The sequence below is a fragment of the Centropristis striata genome, chromosome 10 (assembly GCF_030273125.1).
Source record: "Centropristis striata isolate RG_2023a ecotype Rhode Island chromosome 10, C.striata_1.0, whole genome shotgun sequence".
In the NCBI taxonomy this organism is placed as follows: Eukaryota; Metazoa; Chordata; class Actinopteri; order Perciformes; family Serranidae; genus Centropristis; species Centropristis striata.
Window position 1 is genome coordinate 25,628,715 of NC_081526.1, and position 13,164 is coordinate 25,641,878.

General features: G+C 39.4%; 2 protein-coding genes across 3 annotated transcripts in view; one reads left to right on the plus strand and one right to left on the minus strand.

The window, feature by feature from the left end:
* Window positions 1–7,284, plus strand: part of tsc22d1 (TSC22 domain family, member 1) — a 35,252-nt gene extending 27,968 nt beyond the window's left edge. The window contains exons 1-3 of one of the 2 annotated variants that reach the window (XM_059343558.1): window positions 1,070–3,641; window positions 4,206–4,257; window positions 5,588–7,284. In XM_059343558.1, the coding sequence (XP_059199541.1) occupies window positions 3,511–3,641; window positions 4,206–4,257; window positions 5,588–5,857 (453 nt within the window). In that variant the 5' untranslated portion in view covers window positions 1,070–3,510 and the 3' untranslated portion in view covers window positions 5,858–7,284. Of the gene's footprint in view, window positions 1–1,069; window positions 3,642–4,205; window positions 4,258–5,587 lie in introns of those variants that run through there. The other variant, XM_059343557.1, reaches the window with a different exon arrangement.
* Window positions 7,285–8,023: 739 nt separating this feature from the next.
* Window positions 8,024–12,795, minus strand: serp2 (stress-associated endoplasmic reticulum protein family member 2). The gene is made up of 3 exons (XM_059343098.1): window positions 12,610–12,795; window positions 9,834–9,906; window positions 8,024–8,528 (listed from the first exon to the last, which is right to left on the minus strand). Exons 1-3 carry the CDS (start codon window positions 12,691–12,693, stop codon window positions 8,488–8,490), a joined length of 198 nt encoding a protein of 65 aa, XP_059199081.1. The 5' UTR covers window positions 12,694–12,795; the 3' UTR covers window positions 8,024–8,487.
* Between the last annotated feature and the right edge of the window lie 369 nt (window positions 12,796–13,164).

Genomic DNA, 13,164 nt, shown 5'->3' on the forward strand with positions numbered 1-13,164 from the left:
CCTAATATTTTGTAAGCAAGTTTCTTTATTAAAAAACAACAACCCTTGATAACATTCTATAAGAATCTTTTTTTTCAATTGAGAAAAACTTGAACTTTGAATTATGTGTTTAATAAGTAGTAAAAAAAAGCACATTCAGTGTTTTGAAATAAACAAAAGTGTACAGAAGTAGTGCATGTTTGTTTTTAAAAAATGTGGGTCATCATATGTAGGGCTGCAACTAACGACTATTTTCATTATCAGTTAATCTGTCGATTATTTAAACGATTCATCGATTAGTTGTTTGGTCAATAAAATGTTGAAAAATATCAATCAGTGTTTCCCAAACCACAAGATGACGTCCTCAAATTTTGTCCACAAACCAAAGAGATATTCAGTTTATTGTCATAAAGAAACAAAGGAACCAGAAATATTCACATTGAAGAAGCTCAGCTTATTGTCTTTAAAAAACTGCTTAAACCAATTATTCCATTATCAAAATAGTTGACGATTAATTTAATAATCGATTTTTGTTGGATTAATCGAATCATTTTTGCAGCTCTAATCATATGCATTTAAAATGCCCAACCCCAAGAAGTGACCTTGAGTATTGATCTAAATAAATACTATTAAGTTTTGGCTATTTGTCTCGTAGGTTTTTTCAGTAAGTCACTTTCATCAGGCAACAAGGCCATAAATTAAGTACATGTACCAATAAAATTTTTATTTTATTTTTCAGTATCTCTAACAAGCATCATAGAAAAATTATAATTGGTGAACTCCAAACAAATCTTAATTTACAAACCTTTCTTATCAGACTAAACTGTAACTTACTGTCCATAGTCTTCTAGTGTTAGTGTTGTCTAGCTCTGGTTTTGCTGTTTACAGCATCTCAACTATCAAAGTGCCCACTGAACTAAGTATAGCCCCCACAAAGCCTGTGTGACACGTTAGATGTGGGTTTAATTCCTCAAGAGCTGTAGTTGTACTGGCTATTTGGGTCTGGATAATAAGCTAAACCCTTCCTCCAGTCAAAGAGGAGATCGGAAGAGATAACTGGGCTTAGAGGCTCTCATTAAGCTATTTGGCCTCTCGTTAAGTGCTCAAGTGTTTGACTGGGATCAGAGGTGAGCAGCGGCTGACATCAGTTCAGGTACTTGGAGGCTATGTTTGAGCCTATGTTCCTGGTTCCGGTGCTTAATAAGCCAGGAGTGTACTGTCATACTCAAATTAGCCTAAGCCCCCATTTTAAAGGTGACTTCTAACTTTTAAATGACTTGTAAAGGTTCTCAACCTGTGCCCTGTGTTTGTAGGATTGTAATATTTCTACTCATCTGCCCACTCTCCTGTTCTCCACTCGTCATACAGCATCGGAAGTTGTAGTACTCAAGGGTTGTGCGAGTGTGTTTTAACATTCAACCTCAGCATAGATTTTAGATGCAGTTTCCTATCACACCAGTGACGTCCCATCCAATTTTCCTCATGTTTGCTAAATGCCACCAGACCTTATTTTTATTTTATTAGCTTAGCATTTGGATTTTTGTCAGTGTTTCAAACATTTAATACCTCTCTAAAATCGTTGACTTTCTATTTTTGTTAATTGTGTGAGGGAAGAAATGAAAGCAGGATTTCTGTAGTTTTTTCCTGCTGAGCTCAGCAATGTGTGTGAGAATGTCGCCAGTGTATACACGATTTTGAGGGTGCAAGGAATGTATGAGAGTGGCCTTTCAGACTCTGGGGAGGTGTGTGTGTGTGTGTGTGTGGGAGGGGTCTCATTGAGATGCCTGAGGTGGGAATTTCCGTATAGCGTTGTTTTAGGTGTGTCCGTCTGACCAAGATACTCCCCTGTATCAAGACATTTTTGGGTGTGTGGTAATGTTGTTTCAATCAGGTTGACCTCATTGATTTCCCATGTCGTTCATAGTCTGAAATCCATTTGACACATGTGTAATCTCCTAGTAAACAAGGTCATATAGTATCTTGCAGTTGTCAACCTGGCATCTGTAAACCCACAGGGGACTTTAAAAGTCATGTTTTAATCAAGTCAGTGACAGTCAAGGGATGTCTCAAAGACAAAATGTTAGAATATGCCTGTTACACCTTCTATTGGAAATGGTGGTGCTGCAGTGAAGTAGGACGGTGATTTGTTCTGTCAGAGATGTTCAATGTAGCCAATGAGATTTGATTACCAAAACCAGTTGGATTAAAGTGCATCTTGTTCATATATTTTCATCATTGGGACTGTTTTTGAACATGTTTCACTTGCACTTCTCAATAGTCCCAGTCTCCATATTTACACTTGACCTCCTGAACATCCAGTTTTTTCCCTTTGAGCTAAATAAGACTGAAATGAAATTTAAATATGCAGGGCCTATTTTTGCCAGGCTTTCTTGATTGTGTTGCTCAGCCTCACAGTTCTGCAGTGCTGTACATGGCCACATGGGGGCAACCTATGTATAGACATGATAACACTCCATAGGCATCCAGAGACCTTCCCACAGTTTATTTCAATCTAACTGTTATCTTCTGGATACAATGATTTTGCTACCATATATAATATGGGTGTTGATTATTATCTGCAGTGTTGAACATTTTGTGTTGGGCATTTTTGCTGTAGGCAGTGTTGAATGCTGGTATTTCTTTGTTGAGTACTGACTGTTAGTGCAACCACATAATTCTTTATTGGTGCTAAATTGTTTTCAAAACAGGGCAGTTAAATTTTCAGAAAGAGAGCTATTGTTAAAATGCTGTGCTAAGCAATTACATCCCTAAAATTGAGGTCCATACAAAGAAGCACAACAGTAGTAACATAGGTAAATGCTCATTTCTAACACTAAAACCTCAAATTGTTTTTAGTCACTTACATTCTGGGGAAGAAAATCTGAACCCTCATAATATGAAACCAATAGGGAAATAGGGAACCCCTGTAACTGTTCTCTATGGATGAAAAACACTTCTGGTTTAAGCAGATAAAAACAAGATCCCCTCACTAAGGTTATATAGCTTAAATTCCTGTGTTAATAATGTCCATGGCAGCACTAGCGGTTGGCACATTCACATTTAAACAGAGGCTGATTAATGTGGTATTGTCGCTGTAATTCAACAGCCCAAAATGTAGCCCTTCCCCTGCCTGTTTTTCAGTACTACTGCTCTTTCTTCTCTCTCTCCCATCCGGTTTTCCCCGGTTCCATCCACCTCCTCTCTGTTCTTGGAATATTTTATGCAAAACCGTGTCAGCTGAGCGGCAGGTGGGGGCGTTCCCGAATATATTATTCAAGTAGCCTCCCTCTCGACCAATCAGAGGCCGACCTCTCTGTTTGTCGCTGGATAAATTATGCGGGGCTCGTCCAGAGCTGCAGATTTCTGTGTAGCACCGAGATGAGCTGACCTTGGATTGTATTCGTACCGCTGCGGTCGGTGCAAGAGCTTTAACGGGGCAGAATATACAGCGTGTGGATGTGTGTAGCGGATCTGGTCGTGTGGAGGTCGAGTCGGGACGCGGCAGGGCTTTTTGTTAACGGACTGTAAAACATGACCAGCATGAATACGCCGTGCTACACCGTGGCTATGGATCTAGGCGTCTGCCAGCTCAGAAATCTCTCCATATCTTTTCTGTCGTCGTTATTGAGCACAGAGAGCTCACACGTCAAACTCGACAATAGGTAAATAATAATAATATTACTGTTCACATTTACACAAACACACACACAGCTGCGTCTGCGTCCACAGCTCAGATCGCTTCATCAGTAACGTGACCGCAGTGTGATGGATGCTAGTGTCGGTACACTGAGGCCACACTGCTCCATTAACGCTCCTCCAGGAGTTTTTTCACAACCAAACCAGCCGCTGATTTTTCTAGAATCAATATCTAGAAAGAATACGTGTCCTATCTTCCTTTTATTCCATTTTATTAATACTATTTTTTAAATTATTTTCTCACATATGGTTATCTTCATTCATTTATTTGTTTATTTTCTGAATATTTTGACTATATAATTTTGGTATTTATATTTATTTTGTACTTGCCTAGTCTATGGATGTATTGGATAAAGTGATGTGTTTTGAACAGATTTTTCTAGAAATGTCTAGAGGCTTCCTGTAACGAGCCACCTTCTCTACAGAGAGAAAAGGCTGGTCCTCCTGAGGCTGCGGCTCTCCCAACTTTTTGTATAACGGCACATATTCGTTAAAAATGTTTTAATAATCTCTCTTTTCTTCTTTTGCAGTTCGTCAGGAGCCAGCGTTGTGGCCATAGACAACAAGATTGAACAAGCAATGGTGAGTTTTCAACTGTAGACCACTACAGTGAACCAAACACATAAAACACAACGGGCTGAATGTTGGTTTAAAAAAGCTACAACTTCATGAAAAATATTCAGGGATTGTTCCATTTGTTTTTCATGCCTTTATCAGCGTAGTTTAATCAGTAACTAAACTTAATAAATGTGCCGGTCAGGAACAGTCGTGTGTGCATAATTGAAATATCAACAAAACGATAAACGAGGATTTATTAAGCTAACTGGAAAAAAAGACCATTAAGTAGTGTACTATGTCGTTGTACTAACGTATCTTTTCACTTGGTGTGAAAAAATATCTGTAAAAGATATGATGGCATGTGATAGAAAGTTGTAAATATACTTGTTATGGCACTTTGAACGTTAGAAAGAGTTAGCCTCCTCTACATCATATAGTGGTGGTAGCTAACGTTACCTCAAACGAACCGCTGTGGCCAACTTGAGACAACGTCACTAATATGTTATTTGAGGGGTTTTTTTTATTACTGCAATGCATTTATTTTCTCACTTGTGATACAGTATCACAATTAATTAATTGTCGGGAAAATGAAACGGAGTTTTGTTTTTTCTTTCACTGTAGGTTTCACTTTGTCTGTGTTGTTGTTGCTGCTGTCGGCTCTGTTGCTAGGCAAACTGGAAGGCTCTCACGCCTGGTTAAAAATATCTCGGCCTCTGATTGGTCCACAGTTCAAATATGGGCAGGGCTCATGACGTGGCACGCTGGGAATATTCTCACTCACGTTTTCTTTTGGCATCGTTTTAAAAGTTGTTTCCACTTTATGTTCACTCATTATGTATGTTTCAAGTAGAGAGCATAATGATGGTGCTCATCATCCTTATATTGCATATATCTGGCTGTATTCTTTAAAAAAAATACACTGCTGTATGGCATGATAACCTGTTGCAACACACTTTGTGTTAATTTCCATTAGCTTTATTCTTGGATCCAAAGAAATGACTCCCATCATTACATTTTCTCTGGCTATCAATGTTAGTCAGATTGTTTTTATCCATGCTGGGCAAGCCCAAAATGTATTATAGTCAAACTTAGACTAAAATGTTCCCCATTTGCCGCGTATTGGACAGAATTTTATGTGTGCTTTCTTGAGTGCAGTGTCCATAATTTAGGGCCAGACTCCAATGTGTATTAGCATGCTACATAGTTGTGACTTAAGGTATTTTTCATGATGCCAGAGATGAGATTAGATAAGTTTAAGACATAAAGATCAGGCCATAGGTTAGAGCCAGATTTTATATTTCTGTGAATTTGTTGATATATTCTAGTCACTAATCCATGTCTCTGTCTGTCTCAGGACCTGGTGAAGAGTCACCTGATGTACGCCGTGCGTGAGGAGGTGGAGGTCCTGAAGGAGCAGATCAAGGAGCTGATTGATCGCAACTCCCAGTTGGAGCAAGAGAACACCCTGTTGAAGACACTGGCCAGCCCAGAGCAGATGGCCCAGTTCCAGGCCCAGGTTCAGACCGGCTCCCCACCTGCCCCTCCAACAGCTGCCACACCGGGACCCCCAAGCACTGCTGCCCTCGCTCAGCCCACCTTGCACAGCTCTGGCCCGTCGGCGTAGCCTGGTCTGCACAGACGAACAGACAGACTGACTGACAGTTTTTCAGTTCTGCTACAGCGGCAGAGCTAAACCTTGCCTTCTACAGCAGGAGGTTTTGCTGTTAAGACAAGAATTTGCACATATTTATCTCTCAGAAGGATGCAGCCAGCGGGACGAGCGGTGCGGTGCTTTACAGCACGGTGGTGGAGGGTGACAATCTTGAGGTGCTGTGTGAGGGGAGTTGGTTTCAAAGGAGGATTGAATCATCGAACATTTGCCAAATAACCCTTGGACATCAACTAGAATGTCTTACCAAGAAGAAACAAAACAGCTTGTCAGTGGCGACGATATACTTAGCTATAGATTAAAAAAATCACTGTGCCTGTGTCTGGATTTTAAGTGATGTCGATTTTACTGATGGTGGAGTTGGAAGAGTAGGAGGTGGAGGATTGTATTAGTTGTTACATTTTTTTTGCTGAATGATGTAAATAAAAGTGGTTCTCTCTCAAGGCAAAGTTACAGGCTGAGAGATTTGAGAGAGAGAAAAAAGCCTTCTCAGAGTGACAAATGAAGAATGTGAGCAATTATTATGACAAAGTCCCCATCTGGAATGGGGGAGTCGGGGGAGGGCTGGGGAGTGGGTGGGAGGGTATTTTGAACAACACTTGGCAGCATTGATGACGTTACTTCAACTGTGGGTTGGTGGGATGAACAAAAACATGGTTTCTTATGGAGATGATGATATTCTATTTCAGTATTTCACTTTCAAGCTCCTCATTTTGCCCTGGACAAAGCTCATCATTGCTGTTTTCTCAACCCTGTAGTGGCATGTAATTTAAACCTTATTCAACAGGGTTGAGACATTGGGCTAAGCTGCATTTTCTTTCTTTTTTTTCCTAAAAGTTTGATGGGCAGAAGATGATGTATATTTCTGTATAGTGTAAGTAACATGTAAAATAGTGAGGAGAAGGAGAAAAACAGAGGCTATCTTGGTCACACAGATTGAAGCGGGTGAGCGAGGAACGTGCTGGTCTTGCCCAGTCTGTGTCGTCTATTTTTAATGCTGTATTTTCAAGACTGTGGATGGACAGGAGTTTAGGTTATTTAACTTACAACACACAGCCAACAATGCTGTCCATAACTCTTACTGCAACATTAACTCTTACTGTAAAATCAGTTTCACTTGGCTTTTTTTCTTTCTGGAGTATTGCACCTCTTATGATTTTTTTATTTGACAGTGAAGTACTTTTGGATGAACAATATCTTAAAACTCAAAAAAATACAGACTCTAGAGATGTTTTTTCTTTTTCATTCTGTGTATCAGTTGTATGCTCATGTTCTGTGCATGTTTCTGCAAAGACCGGACGAGATATTGTAACATACATACCACAATTGCACTTGACAGCTGCACTTCACAACTTTCAATAAACATGCTTAAGGAAGAATAACCACCTGGTCCCCATCTCTTTCTTTTTCTGTCTCATGCCTGCTGAGCTGTGTCACGTTTGGAGACATGCTGCTTTCTACGTGCATAGTGTGTAACTGAAGTCCTCTGTGCTTCAGGGTATTACTGAATCAAGGTTAATGCCTGTCTATTGTGTTGCTGAACACTTTATAGCAGTGAGGTTAAAGCCACAGCCAAGTGATGTTTGGATTAAAGATGCTTTCAGGTGACCTTTTCTCAAAAACGATCAAACCAAAACTGCTTCAACATTCTGAATTTCCTTTGAAGTTTTTTTTTGGCACCACTTAAATTCAGAAAAAAATAAGCAGTAATTTGTCGACAGGGCAAGCATTCAAATTTGACATTCTCCTGATTCTGCCAAATTCCATTAGAGAGTCTTTTTTTTTTTTTTAATGTTAAACTGTTTTCAGTGTTTTTACTGGTTTTCATCACCAAATCCCTGTGTTTTGGAGAGAGGATGATAAAATGATGATCACTGAAGGAATCCAGGAGAAGCTTGCCTAATTTAATGAAACTTTGTGGACGGGTTTAGCGCCTTTGTAACTTAGGAGGAAACCTAACAAACACTCAATTTTTTGTCATAACTGCGACTTGAATTGATCATTTATTCATGTCTGCCAGGATGTAAAGATCCTAAAATGTGCCTCAACAGTGCAATACAGTCTGTGTGTCTGTGTGTCTGTGTGTGTGTGCGTACACGCTGATTAACACAGGGACAGAAGTTAAACTGGGCGCTCCCTAAATGTTTGACATTTATTTGAAAAAAGACTCTTCTCACGTAACACAGACCAATACTTACACAGACAGATATGGCACATTGTCAGCAGGAATCACTGGCCGTACACACTCTCACATCAACAGGCACTCACAACGCATACACTCACACTCAGGTGCCAAGTGAGTAATGAGACACACATGTTCTCCAGCCGGCGTGGTTTTAGACTGTCCATAGAAAAGCTGTCAGTACCACAGACTGCAACACTGTAAACGCTGATTGGGGGCAGGGGGGTGTCCCCGGGACGGGCGGGTTGAGGCAATGGTCGGGGAAGCTTCTCCCTCTGCTGGATCCGAAGCTCTGGTGTCAGTCTCTGGGCCTCTGGAAGGGGTCGGGGCTGTGCAGGTGCGGGCTAGCCAGGCTCAGTGAGGCCATGAGTGGGATAAGGGAGTCTGGGTGTTTCCTTCTGCATCACATCCCCATACGGATGCTCTGGATTATCTGAAATATGGCTGAGAGCACAACCAAACCATGTTTCATCTTGTCCTGCCCTACTGTGCTTCAGTTGGCTAGTACTCATTACCTTGATGGGTCAGCTAGCGAGCTAACTAGCAAACCACTGAATTTATATGGGTGACAACACTGTTGAGCTCATGTTATGTAACCATTGTAGCATGAAAGCAAGGTAGAATTTGAAAGCTAGCTAGCTAACTAACTAGCCAAATGCTACACAAGTAAAATTTGACAAAAGTTGTCTGCAACATCTGGGGGACTTCTGCCTGGGATTGAGTAGGAAGTTTCAGGCTCTGGTGGCGTGAAGGGATTCAGGGCGCCATTACTGTCCACGCTGCATTGACACAGAGGCGGGTGAAAAATCGGTATAGTTTCTCTATAAGTTGTTAAATTTTACTCATTTAGCTGCTGGCTGGTCAGCTCATGCAAGTTAAGAGCACCAGGCTTTGATACCAATTTAACACAGTGGCAAAATGGTGGAGACACAATTTCCAGGTGTGTTGTGTGAGCCTCCAATGCTGTACCCAGTTCTCTTTATACATCGATGAGTAAGCTAGCTAGTTTGCTTGCTAATTCTACCATGCATTAATTTAACAGTGGTTACATAATAGGGCTGGGTGGTATACCGGTATTACGATTTACACTGATATATTTTAGAAAGAGATATGTAATGTACTGTAATTTGGAGATATTTCGGATTTCGGGTTGCAGATGAAGAGCATCTGAATCTGGTACAAATGCTTCAAAAGGTGGAAGGTTTTGAATTTGATAAAGTTAAAATAAAACAGGTTAATGGTGATTTCTTGTGGCGTTGAGTTAAATATAAACACTTTGCACATTTTGTTTAAAATATCGATATATATCGTGTATCGCCATTCTGCCAAAAAATACTGGGTTATGAGTTTTGGCCCATATCGCCCAGCCCTATTACATACAATGACTGTTGTAGTCACTGATGGTCAGTATAAATATGCTTTCCTATGCTGTGACAAGATGGTGTGGATGAAGCCTTTGTTAAATTTGATCAATTTAGCTGCTGGCTAGCTAGTTAGCACGCTAATTCCATGATGCTTTCATGCTGAACTAGTTCTACATGGCATCTAGTCACAAGGACCTGTCTGAGGTGATGAGTACTAGGGACTAGGTGGAACATGGGTTGGAAAAAAAATAATGCTACTGGGATACTACTAGTTCACTACCATATTATCTTCAACATTAGCTATTATATTATATTAGCCCAATAAACCACTTTAATAATCTCATACGTTTACTGTCACCAAAGGCAGAAACAGGGATGTGCATACCTGATCCACACACAACAAATACGAAGAGGGCAAGCAGCCAGGGACCCACAGGATACTTCTCCTCTTGTGGTCGCTATGGAAAACACACACACATTTATATATATATATATAACATTACATTCCCACATTACATGTATGTGACAGATGCTGCAGAGCAAAAGTAAAACAGCTTGTGGATACATTTACAAAGAGGTCTTCCATTTTCATTACTGCACAGATTGTTGTGTCTCCCGCTTTGCTTGGTCACACTTTCTCATCAAACCTGCCACCATAGATTATCATGTTTGTGGTGTTGTTCGCCAAAATGTCCACAATAACAACTTTGTGGTTGCACTGAACAGACAAGTGTATAATTATACACTCAAAGATGCTGAGCTAGTGTTTTTATTTTTGGCCCATATGGAAAATATGAGAGGAAAAGCATGAGTTGTCATTCTAGACTGATTTAAGGAGAGGCTGATATCATCTGTTTGGACACGTAACATGTCTGTCGGCTGCTGACGAGGGAAGTTGTTACAGTCAGTGATGATCTCAGTGATGCAGGAGGAAGTGGCTGTTTTCTGCATACAATAACAGTGGTGTGTTTATCCTGTCACAGAGCGAGAACACAGAGCCTGAGCAGCTTTAATATTTGACCTTTAAGCTACTGTTTAAACTATATTTAGTAACAGAGGAAAGGGAGGATAATAATAAATTGTCAAATTGTCAGGCTGGTATTGTTAGGTTGTTAACAGGAGTTTCAAATGGATGAGCAAGCCCATTAAAGTCCCCCTAAATCTATACTCCAAACAATAAAACAACCAAGTTAATTGCTTCACTCTGTGGTACAGAAAACAATAATTTTCTTCTAATGATAAAATATTACAACGGAAAGGATGGGTGGAAAAGTCTTTCTTGTATTAAGAATTAACAATAATAAAAGACTCAAATGGAAGATTGATTATATTCCATAAAGAGATATATTTCGTAACAAAAATGTGCTGCCCTGGAGCTTTCGATTGTGTCACACAGTCCTCCACAATGTTTATTTTGTCAGCTTGTGTTTCTGAGATCAAGAACTTTCAATCTCAACTTTTCAGCCCACATGGATGAGAGGTCCTTGACGTGCTCAGAGGAGTGAGATTCCATCTGCCGACAAACATGTGATACAATCAAAAGTGAGAATGTCTTGTCAACTGTCAGAAAAAAGTGAAAAATTACGTTTTCCCCCAGAGACAAATGTGATATCTTCAAATTGCAATAAAGTTCAGTGACTGGCTGGAAAAATGACCTAGCCATTTTCCATGGTTTTCTTGATAATAACTAAAATCATTATCAATAAAACCATGAAAAATGGCTACATATCAGCTCTTAAATTGAACTCTTCTGAGCTATTTTTGTTATTATCATTATATTTGTTGAAACAAATATACCTTTAGTTGTACCAGGCATTAAAATGGACAAGAAATTGAAGAAAACAATGGTATAATATTTTTTTCCATGTCTGTATGTGTATCATTCACCATAAATACACCAGACTAATATTCCACTACTTGTATATATTGTTTATTCCATCAAAATGTTTATACATGTACACTTTGTTTATTGTTTATTTGTGCACTTTTTCTTTGACTTATTGCTCAATTTATTCTGTGTTTAACCGTTTGTTCTTTTTTCTATTTAAGTACCTCGGAGACTGAGAGCATTGTAAAACCAGAGTCAAATTACCTGTATGCAGCACACATATAGTCAAGGAAAAAATATTAGACCATTGTTTTCTTCAATTTCTTGTTGATTTTAATGCCTGGTACAGCTAAATCATTATCAAGAAAAGCATGGAAAATATAGATACCAGCTCTTAAATTAAACTCTTATGAGCTATTTTTGTTGTCATCATTATATTTGTCCAAACAAATGTACCTTTGGTTGTACCAGGCATTAAAATAAACAATAAATTGAAGAAAACAAGGGTGGTCTAATAATTTTTTCCATAACTGTATTTGGCCAATAAAGCAGATTCTGATTGCATGACAAAAAAAGTGAAAAATTGCCATCATCATTTTTCAGATCACTTCACCTGGTTACTAGCAAGAAGTAGATACAGATTTTGAATGTATTCAATACACCAAGCAGCACTGTTTTGCTTGTTTCCAGCCTATATATACAAAATGATTAGACTGTTTTCTTCAATTACTTGTTCATTTTAATGCCTGGTACAACTAAAGCTATTTGTTTGGACAAATATAATGATAACTACAAAAATTGCTCATAAGAGTTCAATTACAGAGCTGATATCTAGACATTTTCCATTGTTTTCTTGATAATAACCAAAATCATTATCAAGAAAAACATTGAAAATGTCTAGATATCAGCTCTTAAATTAAACTCTTATGAGCTATTATTGTTGTTTGCTATGTTGTTGTATTATATTTGTGCAAACAAATGTACCAGGCAAAAAAAAAATGAACAGGAAATTAAAGAAAACATGGGTGGTCTGTTTTTATATGTTGTTCATGTTTTTTCTCAGTATTTAACTCCAAACAAAGTAACGTCCAGTGACACTGCAGAGGTAACGACATTACATTTGAATGAAGCAGCTCAGCTTGACCGGGTAGTTCATATTGAACACTGAATATATCACCACGGTGCTGTAAAGGTGTTGCTGTGTGACAGATGTCCGGACACACTTGACAGCCAGCTGCCATCACCACCACCATCACACCGTTACCGGGTGGACGTCACCTATCTGGCTAACGATAATGTCATGCTGGCATCTCTCTGTCAGTTAACGGCTCACCAGCGTCTTGGCTACGTTTCCTCTCTGCGTGATGTTCTTGCTGTGTTTCTCGTTGGCCATCCGGATCCTCTGTTTAGCCACCATCTTCCGGAACGATTATGATAACCCGGGATAAATTAAGTCTGCTTTATTTTCTGGAGCTGTGGGCTGTCGACAGCAGCACCCCTGCATCAAGCTAGCAGACCTCTGACACGACAACACCGGAAACCCGCTCAACCAGCTTTCAGAATAAGAGCATTGTAAATTAATGGAACATTGTTAGCATTTAGAAAAGCGACACGGAAAGGTGTTTTACATGTATCCAACCGCAGAAAGTAGATTTTTTTTCGTCCTGCTATTTTGTTTGTGTTTTTCTAATGCTCAAAAGAACTTAAGTGCAAAATGGTTGTTCAATTTTTTATTCTGAAGGTTGTCACAGGAACTTGAATGCTTTATTTTGGTTTTCTTCACGCGGCTCATCGATGCACCTGACGGAGATGAGCGCGTGTAGTCACGGGCGCGCTCCGCTAATCGATAACGGATTTGTATTGATTGTGTTCAGGAAAGCAAAAATGT